The sequence below is a fragment of the Microcebus murinus genome, chromosome 1 (genome assembly GCF_040939455.1).
Source record: "Microcebus murinus isolate Inina chromosome 1, M.murinus_Inina_mat1.0, whole genome shotgun sequence".
Lineage (NCBI taxonomy): Eukaryota > Metazoa > Chordata > Mammalia > Primates > Cheirogaleidae > Microcebus > Microcebus murinus.
The window spans coordinates 13,259,196-13,277,093 of NC_134104.1; the positions used below are offsets into that span (position 1 = coordinate 13,259,196).

The 17,898-nt window shown below is 35.3% G+C and overlaps 1 protein-coding gene across 3 annotated transcripts; it reads left to right on the top strand.

The window, feature by feature from the left end:
* LOC105880092 (keratin-associated protein 21-2-like) lies at nucleotides 1-369 on the top strand. 3 transcript variants are annotated; one of them, XM_076004499.1, is made up of 2 exons: nucleotides 1-32; nucleotides 141-369. In XM_076004499.1, the coding sequence occupies exons 1-2, from the start codon at nucleotides 1-3 to the stop codon at nucleotides 367-369; spliced, it is 261 nt and encodes an 86-aa protein (XP_075860614.1). The 3 variants fall into 3 exon arrangements, with proteins under 3 accessions (XP_075860614.1, XP_075860586.1, XP_012636316.2); XM_076004471.1 differs by having other exon boundaries at nucleotides 1-26; nucleotides 120-369; XM_012780862.2 differs by having other exon boundaries at nucleotides 1-369.
* Nucleotides 370-17,898: the final 17,529 nt, after the last annotated feature.

The window sequence follows — 17,898 nt, forward strand, 5'->3', positions numbered from 1 at the left end:
ATGTGTTGCAACTACTACAGAAACTCATGTGGTAGCCTTGGCTACGGCTGTGGCTCCGGCTCCGGCTATGGCTGCAGATATGGCTCCGGCTATGGCTGCGGATATGGCTCTGGCTATGGCTGCGGATATGGCTCCGGCTATGGCTGCGGATATGGCTCCGGCTATGGCTGCGGATATGGCTCCGGCTATGGCTGTGGATATGGCTCCGGCTATGGTTGCAGATATGGCTCTGGCTATGGCTGTGGATATGGCTCCGGCTATGGTTGCGGATATGGCTCCGGCTATGGCTGTGGATATGGCTCTGGCTATGGCTGTGGTTGCTATGGATACCAGCCATTTTGCTATAGAAGATGTTATTCTTGCTGCTAGAACATAACTGCAGTGCACCTGTTCTTCTAAAATGACCACTTCAAGGCTATTTCTGCTTCGTTGTCTCACAATCCCATCCTGTTCCACTGAATAGAGTACTCAGAGCCTGCAGAAACGAGTTGTCTTTTTGGAAACTTGCTTGCTATTGTGGGGGCCTGAGTTACCCCATGATGTTTCCGGAAGACAGAAGACCTCATTTTGCTCAGAGTCCAAGTGTAAACCCATGACCTTCTTCTTCTATGTTTCTATATTGTGACTGTTTCCAAATAAACGTGTTTCATTGGTCCTAACAAGTTTTTGTAATTTTTTGTTTCAGACATGCTATTGCCTTTTTTTTGTCTTAATATTTCTATAACTTCCTCAGAGGTTGGGAGTGATAATACTCAGCTGCTTATTCCCATTGTGTATGTCTGGCTTCCACTCTGGCTGGTCACTGCCCATGACATACTGGCTGTCACGTATCTTGACTATCATCCTTGAGGAAATGGTTCCTTATTGGCTGAATCTTGTGTTTTAAATTAATTTTACTTAAGGCTTTGCTTTTTATCTTATTTATTTTCTTTTTTTTAGAAACAGGGTCCCACTCTTTCACCTAGGCCAGAGTGCAGTGACATTATCATAGCTCACTGCAACCTCAAATTCCTGAGCTCAAATGATTCTCTTGCCTCAGCCTCCCAAATAACTGGGATTACAGGTGCAGGCCAACATGCTTGGGTAACTTTTTGATTTTTGTAGAGACAAAATCTAGCTGTGTGGCCCAGACTGGTCTTGAACTTGTGGCCTCAAGTGATCTTCCTGCCTCAGCCTTTCAAAGTGGTCAGATTGCAGGCATGGGCCACCACAATTGGCCAAGGGTTTGTTCTTAATTTGTGTTTCACAACTCTGGGTCTATCCATTTCTTTCTTTCCATGTTAGTCAGCATTCATGCACTCATCTACATGCACACATACACACAGAACATGACAGAAAAGTCTGCTTTGGGAAAATGCTAATGGTGCAAAAAGTGAGTTAGAAGGAAAGAGAGAGAAGGCTTAAAAGTCAGGTATATAAATAACTTGGAGACTGATTAGATGGGCCTGCATTTGGGTGTTGGCATAGATGATGAAAAAGAACAGGTGAATGTTAGGGACTTGATGAGGGCAGAACCTATAAGGTCTTAGACACAACAGTGAAAGGGAAGAGAGAAAAAACCTAGAGAAGACAATATCTAAAAAGTGCATATTTCTTCTTAGCCCTTAGCACTATGGGGAATTTAGGGTGGGATGTACAGTTATATATCTTAAAGAAAGGTGTTGCAAAATTAATAAGACTAGTATGACAGATGTGTTCTATATCTTTGTAGAGACACTAATTAGGTTGAAGTGAATGCACACTCATGACACATCAATTCCTCAACACAAGAGCTCTTTTTAATATGTGACACCATCTGACACGAGAATGAATTCCTCATCAGGTGCTCTATTATTGGATGTTTTTAAACCCAGGTGGGCTCACGAACTAAAAAAGTTATTTCAGGGGGACGTTAATTCCACTAGGGAGAAGAATGGAATTACCCAATCTTGCATACCCATTTTTGTCCCCCAAATCTAGGACACAATAGATTAGAATTGAATTTGAACTTTGAAGCTTGATTGTGAAAATGGTGATGCTACCAGGAAAATACAGATCAGAACCTTTTATATTTCTACATCTGGAAGGAGAGGCCAGCAATAACATGTTTGTAGAAACCCAATCATCATTCAGGATATAGAAAGACAGTCAGAGCTGGAGTCAAGATTTAACTACCCTGTGGTCAAATAAATTCAATGTTCCTAGATTCCTTTGAATTTGGAAAGAAATTGCAGTCTCAAGGAGAGGAAGAGCAAAGGGGGATAGATAAATGGATAAATTGTCATTCTCAAAGACATAGAACCACTACTTATGAATTAGATAAATGAGCAGCCTCACTTAGCAAAGACTTATTGAGCTCCTAATAGAGCACACTTCATTATGTGCTATGAACAGGGAACTGAAATATCATCCCTGCTTTCTGAAAGTGTGGGAAAGGCATGAGAAACAATAGGTTACAAACATCAGAGTACAGAATATTGCTATAAAACAGTTATATGCAGGAATGTTTGGGAAGTACAGAGAAGAACTCAGAAGAATGACCGGGACTAAGATTAAGCAGAGAAAAGTATCAGGAATCTTTCTGAGAAAAAAAAGGGGGGGGCAAATTTCTAGCTGAAATATGAAATATGAACAACTAGGAGTTGTTCAATCATACAAGAAAAGAAATAGCCTTCTAGACAGGGGGGAAAGAGGAAATGCATTTTTGAAATGTCTGTATGCTGAAACCATATTGCTATAGCCATCATCTCTCCTGGGGGAAATGTCATCACTTATTGAGCCAAAGGAATAAATTCACAGGTGTGGGGAGGAAGAATTCTAAGATGGCCCCCAATAACCTACACCCTATATGATTCCCTCCCTTTGAGTGTGAGTGACCTGTAACTTGTCTCTCACCCTGGGAAAGGTGATGGGGTATCACTTCTATGATTATGTTATGTTTGGGGTTGGAAGATAAAAACAGATGGAAAATTTCAGATAAGAATTTCAGATAAAAAGCAGGTAGCTTTTTAGTATAAGTACATTTCATGCAATATCAGGGGTCATGATTAACTAAATGTGGCAATTCTAAGTTATAAAAAAAGAGATTTTGCAGATGTTCTGGCTAACAGCTTGATTGACAGCTGACAACTGTGAGACCTTGAACAGAGATCCCAGCTAGGTTGAGCTTAGACTTCTGGTCCATGAATGAAGACTGAGATAATAAATAAATGAGTGTTGTTTTAAGCCATGATTTTTGTGATAATCTGTTATGCAGGAATAGAGAAGTATTAAAACAGACTTCCTCTTCTGTTCTCTAAGTTATCTGGCAAGATGTGTGGTTGCCTCGGATAACCAGGATTACATATCTGCACATCAGCAGAGGTTAGGAAGCCAGCCATACCAGTGGGTTTCGAAGATAGACCATGCTCCGGAGAAAATGAAAGGGTGAGAGTAGCAATTAGCCCATTTGATGGGGGAGGCTTGGAAACAAAATATTTAAGTAGATTTAATCTAAGACCCCAAGTAACATTGAGAGATTCTAACGCACATGGGGATTTTATAACAGAGTAATTACACAGTGAAATGGATCATCCTAAGAAATAATGAGATTCCTGTTACAGAAAGTGTTTGAGCACTCAATGATCAGAAAGGGAGATTTTATGTGGCATAACAAAGAAGAATGAATACTTGAGCTTGGTAATATATAAGCTGCATGACTTTAGTATTATTAATAATGTTTCTTAACTTCTTTTTGTACCTCAATTTCTCTATCATAAGTTACCCACCTCTTTCATATTTTCACTGGGATCAAATAGATAAAATACCTGAAGGAATTTGTAATTTATAAAATATTAAACAGCTGTTTAATGAACTAAATGAACCCCTATAGTTGATAAATATCTATTGAGAAAAGGCTCTAGGAGTGAATATATCATCAGAATATTATATCCATGGGTATTTGGATTCATAGGAACTTCATAACATGAAATATTGAGGAGTTTCTGTAGGGAAGATATCACCCATGAAATCACCTATAAAAATTAGTAATTAGCAAGCTAGTCAAGTGAACTCATCAAGCTCATTTTAATAGTTGCATTCTCAAACATAAACTGCCCAACCCTTTACAGAGCCTTGCTGTATAAAATATATCTTTGGGATCATTTGTTCAGATGATTGGCTGCTAATGGATAGAAACTTTCCTTATAGATTTGTAATTGGCTCAAGACAATGCCTGGGTGAAAAAACCAAACATTGTTCCCCGGTAAAACTGGAGAACCTATAATAATGTGTTCATTTAAGACAGACGCTATAGATATGAGAAGACCAGGTCTTCTCATTATCAACTGAATAGGTGATTTACACATACTAGGTATAAATACTTTTTGCACGAATCACAAAATTGCTGGTATGTCCTGACTCTTCCTGTCAGGATGTAAAGGTTCCAGGGTAGAGGGTAACATTCAAACGTCAGAAGACTCCTCTGTACCTCAATGAAACCTCACCTTCTGTCACCAAGTGTTGAAACAGCTGTGGGAACTTCTATGGGGGCTCGGGATATGGCTGTGGCTATAGATGTGACTACTGTTCTACATATGGCTGTGGATATGGGGCTGCCTACGGCTGTGGCTGCTGTACCTACTGACCATTTTGCTGTAGTAGACACCTTCCCCCTGTTGCTAGAACATCATCCTAGAACATGCTTCTATAATACTATTTTAAGATTAATACTTCCTCTCAGAGGATGCCCCATTTTATCATCTCTGCACCCATATAAGGATTGGATATCACCCTGGTGTTTTAAAAAAAACCTATTAGTTACTAAGACTACATATATATATATATATATATATATATATATGCGCCCATTATGTTACCTAAACACAGAAGATTAGATTCTTTTTTTTAATTTTTATTTTTTTATTAATTTAATTTTATTTTATCATATTATGGGGGTACAAATATTGTTAGGGTTACATATATTGCCCCTGCCATTCCTCCCCCCACCCCCTACCTTACCAAAACATCAAGCGTGTCCTACCCCCACGTGGTACGCATAGCACCTATTTTGTAAGTATATAGCCTTCCCCTCCTCCCCCCTCCCATTTGCCCACCACCCGATAAAAGTTTATTTGTTTTTTCTTTTTTTTTGGCCTTTGGTTACATTGTATATCTTTGCCTTTCCCTAGGAAGGGTTAGAGGTATTCCCTCCCCCCAACAATGCTTGCCACAACCCAAAGATGTGTATCTCCCCCTCCCCCAAACCCTGGTGGGCACTATCACCATATGAGCACCATAGTTTTAATCAGTCAGTACCAATTTGATGGCGAGTAGATGTGGATCTCGCTTTCTTGATCTTGATTATATGCAAAATGAAAATTATTGGTTCTCCTATTCTTTGGTTTTGTATAGCCCCATAAGCATAAATACTCCATAGCTGGAAAAAAATCTACCTTTTCAATAAGTAAATTTTATTTTGTTTTTCCTATTATGTGTGTTCTTTCTGTCAGCAGCATCTCTGACTCCAGTATTTGTGTCCTTCCTGGAAAGTTGGGCAACTATGATGTTAGTGGAGCCTTAGGCTTATTTATTCCTTCAACCACTACTTACTTTTTGTTCATTCTTTCCTCAATACTAGATAGTTTTGTTTTATGCAGGATTATAGTAAATCCTGATACTAGGTAGCATGAAGCTCTCAACCTTGACCTTTTTTCAAAATTATTTTGACTGTGGTACAGGAAGACAGGAAGAATAAATTTTAGTGTTCTACTACACAATAGGGTGACTATAGCAAATAACAATGTATTGTTTATTTCAAGATGGCTAGAAGAGAATATTTTGAATGTCATCACCACAAAGATATGATAATATTTAAAGTGATGGATATAGTAATTACCTCAATTTGATTATTATACTATGTATACATGCATTGAAACATCACATTGTACCCCATACTTATGTATAATTATTATGTGTTAATTATAAATTACAAAATAAATAAAATATATTGACTGATTCATTGAAATCTTCAAATCAGCTTATGATATCTAAAAACTATATTCTGTTGAGATATTGATAGGGATTGAGTTGAATCTATAGATCAGTTTTGGGAGAATGAACTTCTTAATAATACTGAGTATGATCCATAATCATGGTATATCTCTGCATGTGGTTAGGTCTTCTTTGATTTTCTTGTTGGGCTCTAATGCAACATTGAAAAAGATTGACTGTATTTGTACTCACAGAAGACATGGACATATTCTAGTCAGAGAGACAGATGAAAGCTTAAATAACCTATCAGACATCCAAATAAATAAAAATATTGTCAAATGTTTTTTATAATCATTAATAAAATAAGTAGTGGTATGCTATAAAAAAAATCCAAGGGCCCTATTTTGGATAGGAAGATCAGATAAGCGTCTTTGAAGAAGTGGCAAGCTTGGATTTGAAAAATCTTAACGTGAGTAGGTATCAGAACTGGGGAATGAATGATTCATGCAGAGGGAGGAACAAGTGCAAAGGCCTTGAGGTGATAGGCATTTACCATGCTTAGGGACCGTAAAGAGATCCAGATGACTACAGCTTATTGTATAAATAGGGGAACAGAAAAAAGCAAGGGTGAAGAGGTAGGTGGGGGCCAGATCACACAGGGCCTCGTGCTAAAAAGGAGTTCAGATTTGTTTGGATTTTATTTTAAGATATTTATTGCTTTATCCAGCCATTTGTTCTTCTACTTGCAACTTTTAAATATGTTTTCTGCTTATTTGTTATTTTATATAAATATCAAAATGCAAATTAATACTATTTCCTTACCATCTACAAATGTATCACATTTTATATCAACACTGACACACACATTCATACCATTTCTACACCATTCCCAAATGTGGGAGTGGATAGGACTGTGGAGGAAAGGAAAAAATCCTCCTGTTAAGAGGGTATGAGACTAGTTGAAAAGATAAGTGCTATGGTCTAGACTTGGAAATTTGCAAAGGAAGTAAGAGAAGGAGGGGGATAGGAAGAGGAGGCTACAAGAAAGAATACTTGGAAGCGTGTACCTCATAGTACTTTGTGTTGAGTACAAGGAGAGGTACTAATTTTTTCCATATATTTAAAGGTTGTTATATGTAACGTGGATTAAAATTGGTTTCCCGGTTCCAGGAACCAGAATTAGATCAACATGTTTGAATTACAAGGACGTTTAGACTTCTTAATATGTGACAATTTCCTAAACATAAGAGCCCCAAACTGGAATTTGGTGCAGGGAATAGTTGTCCAGCTTTGGGCTGCCTTACTATTTATTTTGGATTTTATGAGGAAATTAAATCACACAGGGGCCAGATAAATCTAACTGAACCTTAACACCTCTTTCAAATATGAGTCTTAAAGAATACTGATTTTTATAATTTAAACAAAGACTACGAGGCTTAGAGTCACTGAAAAAAGTAGTAATGTTCTTAAAAGCAATAAGAAAGAGGAGAAAGAAATAACTGTTTATAGGTTTGGAAGGTGGCCAGAGATGATGAGTGCATCTTGAACATCTTATCTTACAGGAGAAAAGCAAGGCATGATATACCATATTAGCAAAGTAAGGCAGGTCTTTGAGATTTGCTCAAGTATCTGCAGAAGATTAAACCTAAAAAGAAGGCAGGAGATAAAAATATTTCATATTAATCAAAAGCTTCACTAGGGATTTTATGGGGGGATATACTAGGTAGGACTCAGGAAAAAAAATGTGCATGCAAGGGTCTCAAGTTACAATAGGAACTCCTCATCAGCAATTGTGAGAGACTTAGGTTGTATAGAAACTACTAACATCAAGAAATTTTCACAATATAATGAAATTTGTTTCAGACAGGAAGTTGAGAGTTCCCACAAACTGAGAACATTCAAGGAGAAGTTACTGATCTATTTCTGGAGAAAATTATAGGCAGCATGTTAGATCAAGAAAACTTGGAAATGTGGTTTTGATTAGGACTTGAACTGTCCTGAACCTTAGCCTCCTCCTTAGTTAAAATGATATTCATAATTCATAATCCAGTAGTTTCACAGAATGATTTTAAGTCTCAAATACAGACATCTGAAGAGGAAATATTTCCCATAGAAAAGCATTTACTGCCTAGTTGTATGCGAAGTTGGATAAAATCACATTTTGACTCAGATTAAATTGACATATAAGTAAAAAGAAGGGATATACATGCATATTTGCTGTCATGTGATTCTTATAGAACTTTTAGAATATGATCTCATGAACCAGTAGGACCTTTTTATAGGGACACATTACTCACTTCCACAGAAATCTTCAACTGCAGTATGGCCACACTTCCAAACACAGACTGACTGACTATTACATAGCAATCATATGACAGTCTGGGAATGCAGAAATTTACTTTCACCCTATTTAATACATAGGCACGTTTCCAATTTAGGTGTTGGTCATTTTAATGAATTTTCATGGTTACTGAGCTTCCAAGTATGCTGTGAAGCCAAGCCCTATGATGTATTGCTTGATTCCATAATTTTACAAAAACATTACCATGAAAAATGCTTCAGGAGCAAGGTGAACTGAGGTGATTACATGGTAGTTCATTTTCTGAGGATGTGTGGCCATTTTTGACAATTTTAAATGAAAAACATTAATTGATATATGTGAAAATTTGTGATGTATCTGTATCTTACACATACTTTAAAAATAGTGACATTAAAGCAAATCCTAAAATATTAGTATAATTAATAGATCAATACAAGTACATAGAGAAATTTGAAAAACTGTTATTTGGAAATGCTTATATTTTGATAAAGGAAAGGGAGAAAAGAAATAAATATATTGTCTCTGCTATATGTCAGGTTATGTGCTACAAAGTTTATATTTCCTATATATTTTCTATAGGTCTCTTGACAAAATTTTTAAATACATGTAATTATTTTTAATCCCATTTGGCAGTTGCAGAAACTGAGGTTCACACAGATTGAAGACATTCCCAATGACCGTAAAATTAGTCAATGTCTCAGCCAGGAAATTAATCAATCTGTTTGCCAGAGAAAGTTATTTCTACGACAGAGCCTCTGGAATTTGGAAAAAAAAAATCTGTACTGGTTATCAATTTATGGCCTCTCAGCATCAAATTCATCCTTCAATATATGTGCTTTGATGATAGATGGGATTCTTTTAAGCATTTCTCCTTTAATGTGGGTGCAACTTTTGCTTTTCTCAGGAGAGGATGCTGCAGGGACATTTTGCAGGAGGAAGCAGCTCACCTGCATTGTTTGCCTGCAGCATAGAAGGGAAGTAGAGGGTGTTGGTAGTGTGGGTGTGAGGACATCTGGTGAAGCTCCACCCCAGCCTTGGGTCCAAAATATCTTGGGTCCTCAGTGACATTGAGCTTCAGCCCAGCAATAACTTTTATTTGGACCCTTCTACATGAAAACTAGCACTGTGAAGACTTTTTGCCCATGAGTCTCTGCAGGGCTCCTACCCACACATGCATCCAGATTCCCGTCCACAGGCTGCACCCACCCCCCTCTCCTAGTCTTCCTATAGCCCAGGGCTTCCCAGACCTTCCAATGCCCACACCACCAGATGTGCATCACTTGTTCACCCACTGGGCTCCAGAGGGTGCCTTCTGCTTGCCCAGTGACTGCAAAGCAAGTTTTTTATTAGCTTTATTGAAATATAATTAATATACAAACACATATTTAATGTATATAGTTTCCCGAGTTCAGACATATGCATACTTCCATGAACCATATCCACAATCAAGATAATAAACATATTCATAATCTATAAAAGTTTCCTCTGCTCTATTTTTTTTCCTCTAGTGGTAGGAACATTTAATGTGATATCTACCCTCTTAACGAATGTTTTAAAGTGCACAATACAGTATTATCAACTATAGCACAACAATTTTTTCAATCCATACATTTGGTGAGTAGAATATCTCTTCCAAGTTTTTCCTTTCTTGAGTATTTTTGACAGCCTTGGAGTACCACATAGTTTCTTCATATTGTATAGATTCTCTTTTATTATCGTTTATAATTTTTATATGAAACGTTCACCGATTAACCAACTGTGTGATATTTTTGTCTCCTGATTGGACCCAGACTAACACAGATAATTTTAGTTCTAGGAGCCATTTGTGTATATAAAGTAGTGAAGTCAGTGGTAGCAGATGAGATTATCGAGTGTGTGAAGTGAGAAGCAAAGATGAAGGTTAAAGTAGTCATAAGAATCTCCAAACTTAGGGCAAAGTCGAAGAATTGTCAATGAAGAGAGGTCACGGACCATAAACCCATTTATCATGGATGGTAGGAGAGGATGATATCAAGTCAAAGAGAGGATGAAGAAGTAATTCCATGGAAAGGTTAACTATTATCAATGTCATAATGTGAGGTTATTCAACAAAAACAGAGTGAGTAAATATCATTATTAAACTTTTATTTAGGAAAAGACTGAGACTAAAATCAAGAAAATACTGCAAATGATTAAATCAAGCTAATTAACAAATCCGTCACCTTATGTACTTAATGCTTTTTTGTGGTGAAAATATTTCAAATCTTCCCTTTTAGAAATTTTTGAAATATACACTGCATTATTATTTATTATAGTTCACCATCTGTGAGATAGACAACTAAAGCTGATTCCTCTTGTCTTACTGAAATTGCCTGTCCTTTGATAAAGTTCTCCCCCTTCCCCATCCACTCCACTTGTCTGGAGGTATTAATTATTGATTGGTTATATTTTCATGGGAAGCAATGATATGAAGCACAAACGTGAGAGTAGACTGAGTAAACCCAAAAACAGATATGTGTTTAAGAATTGGACTTACCGGTTGGACTTCAGCAATAAAAGATGTTGTGAGTCAAGGAATTTCCCTCACCATAAATTGAAACTCTTAGACAAGTTTGTTGTTTGTATAATAAATGATCTATCTCTTCATATAATTGGCCCATCAGAAGTTTAACAAAACTTTTTTCCCTCGTAGAAGGAAAAAAAATGTCAATAATCTGCCTGGCAAAAATGTGGATGGAAAAGCTTTTGTTCAGAGAGAAGAAGAGTGTTTCAAGGAGTGGATGTTGCATGTTGAAATACTTAATTCTTCATCCAAAATTCATGAGAAGTAATTCAGAGTCATTATAATGGAAAAAACAAAGTATTAGGGAAGAAATAAATTAAAATGATGATGACATGAAAGTAGTGAGTAGAACTTATAATTTAATAGATGATTGCCAAAATCATGAAAGAGCAGAATATGATAAACACATATCTATAGGTCAAACATATTTTGAGGATGTGTTAGGTCATGGTCATGAAATGAAATTATGGAAGATAAAATTATAGTTGTATAAGCTTGGGTGTTTAAGAAATGTTATATTTATTTCCACTGAAGGCTTGAACAACTTCCTAGGGAAGCAGTAAGTAAATGATGAATTCCTAACAAAGTGGTTGTATACAGAATCAGTTCCTTATAGGCAAATGGTTGTCAAATGAGAGAACAGGGACCATGTGAGTATGACCCATCCATCCCTGGGAGTATATAAAGATGCTGGAAGAGTAGATGACACTCACACCTGAGAAATATTCTCCTACACCTCACCTGAAACCTCACTTCCCGACACCATGTGTTGCAACTACTATGGAAACTCCTGTGGGAGCTGTGGATATGGCTGTGGATACGGCTCTGGCTACGGCTGTGGATATGGCTCTGGCTGTGGATATGGCTGTGGATACGGCTCTGGCTACGGCTGTGGATATGGCTCTGGCTGTGGCTATGGCTCTGGCTGTGGATATGGCTGTGGCTATGGCTCTGGCTGTGGATATCGCTGTGGCTATGGCTCTGGCTGTGGATATGGCTGTGGCTATGGCTCTGGCTGTGGATATGGCTGTGGATATGGCTGTGGATACGGAAGTGGCTGTGGATTCCGGTCTGGCTGCGGATATGGCTGTGGATATGGAGGTACCTTTGGACATGGCTGTGGTTATGGCTCCGGATGCTGTGGCTACCGACCATCTTGCTACAGAAGATGCTATTCCTCTTGCTGCTAATCATCACTACAGATCATCCTTGCCTTTGAAATGACCACTCCATGGTCAAGTGCGATTGAAATCTCCCCTTTTCATTATCTTCACACCAAAGTAAAGATTGACTGTTGTCTGCTGGGTACCTGAATGAATTAAAATACAAAAAGCCGTGTGCTGTGGATAGAGACTGAGCAATTTCATCACATCCCTGAAGACAGTAGATTTTATTCTGATTAATTTTCAAAAGTAAATTCCTACATCTTTTACTCCATCTTTATACTGTGACTATTTACAGAAGTACAAGAAGATTATATAATTAAGGCATACTGAAATGGAATAAAAACAGCAGTTTCTTAATAAAAATCTTTATTTACTAATAAATCTGGGCTTTTGTGTATCAGTGTCACCATTAATTTCAGAATTTGTGGCCTCTTGGAAAACTGGGTGACCACAACTTAGAAGAAGACAATTTTTCTAATTGATTGAATTTAAATACTGGCTCTTTCATACATTTCTTAATTACTTGTGTGTTAATTCTTTACACTTATATCTAAATATAACCACAAATACCATTTTCAAAATTTTATATCATGCATGATAAAGGATTATTAATAGATTAATGAGAAAAGGAATCTGTTTATGAGGTTAGTACACTGGTCCAGAAGTGACTGGGTTGGCCCTGTGTTTAAGTCATGGTAATTAAATGGGCAAGATACGTAACCTTAACATTTGTACCCCCATAATATGCTGAAATAAAAAAAAAAGAAAAGAAAAGAGGCAACAAAATTCATTTAATGTTAACATTTTTTTAAAAATCACATGAAACATAAACTCTTGGAGAAAGCAGGTAAGCCTCCTACAGTGCTAAAGGAAATCGGAAAGAAGCAGTACCCTTTTCTCTTTCTGTGCCTCACTGTTGTTTTGTCCATTCATCCACTGATGGACACTTAGGCTTATTCCATATCTTTGACATTGTGAATGGTGCTGCAATAAACATGCAAGTGCCATTCACCCTTATAATTTCATAGTGGTTGCTCTGTAAGACTGACATTCTGCTCAAGTCTTGGCAGGAAAAGTAAGAAGGACAAATGATTAAGAGCATTAGGTCTTTTAAGAACTTTTGTCCTTTTCTACGGGAAGGGAAACTCTTCCTATAAGATTTCTGACTATTCCTGTTTGGACATTTGTGTTATGTGGCCACTCTTAGTTGAAGGTGGATAAAAAAAAAAAAAAAAAAAAAAAACATGGATGTGGCTAAGGGTTGTGCTAGTCTATCAACAGTGTGTGCCCAAACTCCATAGTTCTTTGGGCATTGAGGGGAAAGGACAAGAGGCTGACAAAGCAAAAACTTAGGTAAATGGATGTGGACGCAGTGAACATTGTAGGGCTTGGGGGAGGGCACATCTCAAATCATGATTGGGATGTGGCAAAGTCATAACATGTAACCAAAATGTTTGTACTCTCATAATTTCCCGAAATAAAAAATAATTTAAAGAAACAGTAAAGGTTTGAGCTTAACAAACTCATTTGTATCATTTATCCACACATGGTTCTTCTCTGTGTTTTTTTTTTTTTAATTTCAAAAAATTTAGAGGGTACAAGTGGTTTTTATTTGTTTGTTTTTTACATGGATAAATTGTATCATGTTGAAGTCAGGGCTTTCAGTGTAGTCATCTCCAGAATAGGGCCCATTGTATCTGATATGTAGATTTTTTTATCCCTCATTTTCCTCCCATCTTCCCAACTTTAGTTTTCAATGTTCATTACACCCCATGTCTATTCAACATAGCGCTGGAAGTCCTAGCCAGAGCAATCAGGCAAGAGAAAGAAATGAAGGGTGTTCAAATAAAAAAGAGGAGGTAAAACTATCCTTGATTTTTAAAAATTTTGTATTTGTCTTTTATTTCTATTCTTATGCCTATTTCTCATTTATCTTATAATTTATGTTACTTTATATGAAAATATCTCATTTCATTTTGCCAAAGTCCCAGGAAAGTTGGTTATTTAATTACTTATTTTAAATCTATATAAATGGTATTATTACATATATTTTTAAAACTTTTTTCCCCTCTGCACAAGTTGTGTTGAAAGATCTGTTTTTTCTACATTGTGTACATTCAGACTACTATTTCTAATTGTTGCATGGTACTCCACATGGTTTGTACACAAGATTTTGCCCATTCACTATATCAGTGACACACACATGACCACATTCAGCTCTTCTGCAGCACAATGTTGCTGTATTTAACACCTGTCCCCTATGGGCTTCTGTGAGAATTAACTCAAAATCTGAATTGCTGAGACAAATGGAATATGTGTGTCTTATTTTACTATTAGTAAGTATTGCCGGGTTGTCACAAGATAAGAAGTTTTTCTAATGGCTACTGCAGTATAAAAATGGAATAGGCTGTCTTGTAGATATTTCTATCCTGAAGTTGTTAAAAAATTAGGGTATCCACTTACTGGAAAAGTCTGAGTAAATCTGTACATTTAGAACATGGGCTTAATTAATTGATCTATATCATTCACTTCTACTTTGTAATTTAGTGATTTGCAATAAAGAATAATTGAAGGTGAGGTTTGTGCAACCTGAATAAGGATAATCTAGCCTGGAGAGGCAGAAAGAAATGATACTAAATTCTGTCATAGTGTTAGGACAGACAGTAGTGAGTTCAAAGTGAGCTTTGAGGCATCCTACCTTCTGAGTTAGTATTTCTGGATTTCTCGGAATCTGTGCAGAAGACAAGCCTTAGAGCAGGAAAAAGAGAGACCGGTTTGGTAAAGCCTTTGTAGAAGAACTTATAAGTGTGGTCAGGTATTAATGCAATAATGAATATGGCCTATTTCAGTTCTTGAAGAGATATAAGGAACTATCAACTGTTGGATGCTGATAAATTATAAGATACGGTATGATAATAGTTCAGTTGCCTTGGAAAACAAATATCTCATTCTGGTAATTATTGAAGAACCAGATGAGGTGATGATCATTTGAGAGGAATATGTGCTGAATGGTATAGTATCTTGCTACTTATTGGTCTTGTTGCTTTGGTTTAGTAATGCAATTGCTCCTTAAAACTGAGTTTTCTTACACATAGCATGTGGATAAAATATCTTTCCAATGTTCCTGGAAGGTCCACATTCAATAATATTTTCAAAGGAAATTTGCATAATATAAATTTTTGTAAAAAACCCTCCTTATGATGAATTTATTTGCTTATGGGAGCTTGCAAAGGGAAAGCAGTAATCAAAGCTTTAAGAGATTAGTTAATATATTTATGCACATGTGACTCTCTAAGAGATATTCCATGTAATTAGTGATAGATGTTTTATAATTAACATTTATATTTACTTAAATCTCCAGATGTAAGATTTTAAATTCTGAATATAAGCAAAATAGTCATTCTCTCAGACATAATTACTTTTCTTATGTTGCTAATTTTTTTGGTGACATCAAAATTTAAAATAATGATCTCAATTGTTTTTCATTTAAAACCATAGAACATTTTCAAGTCAAATGTTTTACAGGTAAAAGATAAATACTTCCCATAATTATGGAATTGAATATATGTTATGATTCCAAGTTCAATCAATTGACATAGTCTCAGCAATAATTTATTCTATAAAATGCTTTAATCACATTGCAGTTAGTTTAATATTAAGAGAATTAATTTTCTCAGTATTTGTATTTGCTTTCTTCATTAAATTTCAATTATTATAATAGGAATTGGACACATGAATGGAGTACGCATTATCACATGCATTTTTAGTTGAGGCTCAATTACTTTAAGAACATTTCTTAAGTTAGTACAGTTTATAAATGGAGCCAGGATTCAGACCCAAGTCTACCTAATTTCAAAAGATTTTCCACTTTATAAAAATTTGTGAATTAGTCTACAAATGAATAATGTAATCCAGTGTTTAAAGAGTCAAAGACTAGTAGCCATTATAAACTTGATTACCAATGAGTTTTAGAAGGTAACATGGAGTCTCGAATGAGAAGCTGAGGTCACACTTCAGTTACTATATTTTTGTAGAATTAATCATACTTAAGAGGACTACAAAGATTTTTTTTATTAACAAAAAAATGCTATGAAAAACCATAATAGGTTTAGGTTTAATTTTGAATTAAAATTTTCTAGGAAGACATTGAGTCCTAAAAATAAAACAACCAATTTAGGAAAATGTATTTTTGCAATCTTGTGATGAGGCAAGAGAACTGAATTATCATTGTGAAATAATTGCAACTAAAGAAAAAGAAGGCTCCAAAAAAAAAAAAAAAAAAAAAAAAAAGAGAGAGAGAGATTGAGTATTCCTTAAATACTGGCAACTTTCTAATTGTGGCCAATGCTGACAAATGAGGATATGAAAATAAGTCAGAAAATTACTACTTGGGATATTTTGAAGACAGAAGAATCAGCACCAGTAATTAGAAAGCTAAATTTACTTTAAGATCAAGAGGCATAAAATGCAACAGGGATTTAACTCAATGTGTTATAATTAGACATCAAAACAGTTACAAATTTTTATCATGAAAATTTGTCATTGAGGACATGTTTAGAGATAAGTATATTTCTGCTGTGGGAATGCATATATTTTCTAAGATTAATATTGTGTTGAAAGCAAAACTCAGATATCTTTGATCAAAGTGAAAATCATTGTAAAAGCACTGGCTGTTTTCTGGAAATTGATCTATCCCACACTTTCTCAAAATCTAAATGATTGTAAGTGACATAGAAAGTTCAGATATTGGCTCTGACCAATGTACTTAATCAGAAAATGTCTTTGATAGAATGAAATAATTCTTACTTAAAATATTTGAAATAAAATACAAATAGAAGAAAACTAAATATAATACAGCAATTTATTTAAATATAATAAAATTTAACAACAATAAAACCAAAGGCAAAGTATTTTAGCTACTTCAGCCAAATAATAAAATATTTCAGTAAAGATTAAGAACCAGACAGGGTTAGCAGCTAACATCATTGTCAAGTGTAGAGAGAAAAGAAAAGAACAAGTAAAAACATTGGGGAAAAGAAATAATCTTTTTGATGATTACATCCTTGTGTGCAAAGAAAACTCATGATACTAAAGTGAAAAAGAGCTAAAATTAATCAGAAATTTTGCAAGATATATGGACACACAAAAAAGTGTTCAAAAGGATTTTCTGCTTACCTAGGTTTAAAAATGAAAATGATTTTTATAATGTGATATAACTATAAAATTCTCAGAAAAAATTAAAAAGAAAGATGTAATGGCCTATTTGAAGAACAGTATAATAGAATATCTTATTAAAGAAAAAAAAAAGATGTGAAGTGGAAATGCAGATTTTATCTTGAACGGGAAGATCTATCATAAAATGTAAATCTTCCAAATTAATATGTAAATTAAGACATCTATTGGATTCTTTATTCAATAAAATCATTCTAAATGTACATAAAGTGTGTTCTCAGGAATCACCAAGAAATAATTAAAAATAAGAATATAGTTTTGGTTTAAGAATAGAAAAATAGAAGAAAGAAATATAATCAAGAGTTTTGATATGCATTTGAATACTTTGAGAATATAATATATGACAAAATTTATAGTACAATATGGTAAAAATTGAATAATTATTTAACAAATAGTGCTGATACACTGGATATCCATCTAGAAAACAATGAAAGTGGACCTTCAATCACACTACCTGAAAAAATATTCCAGAAAGATTAAAGACTTAAACATAAAAATCAAAGCAGAAAAATATAAAAACAAAAGTCCCCTGCTAAAAAGAAAATCCAAGGGAGTATATATGCACACACACAACACACACAAACATACACACATTATACATATACACACACATATATACACACGCAGTGGAAACCTTTGTCAAGAACAGAAACATAGAACCTGTGAATGAAAAATTAGATGAATGAAAT

Excerpts from the sequence above, each read along its gene's own strand:
- LOC105880092 (XM_012780862.2), top strand. The coding sequence starts at position 1 with ATGTGTTGCAACTACTACAGAAACTCATGTGGTAGCCTTGGCTACGGC.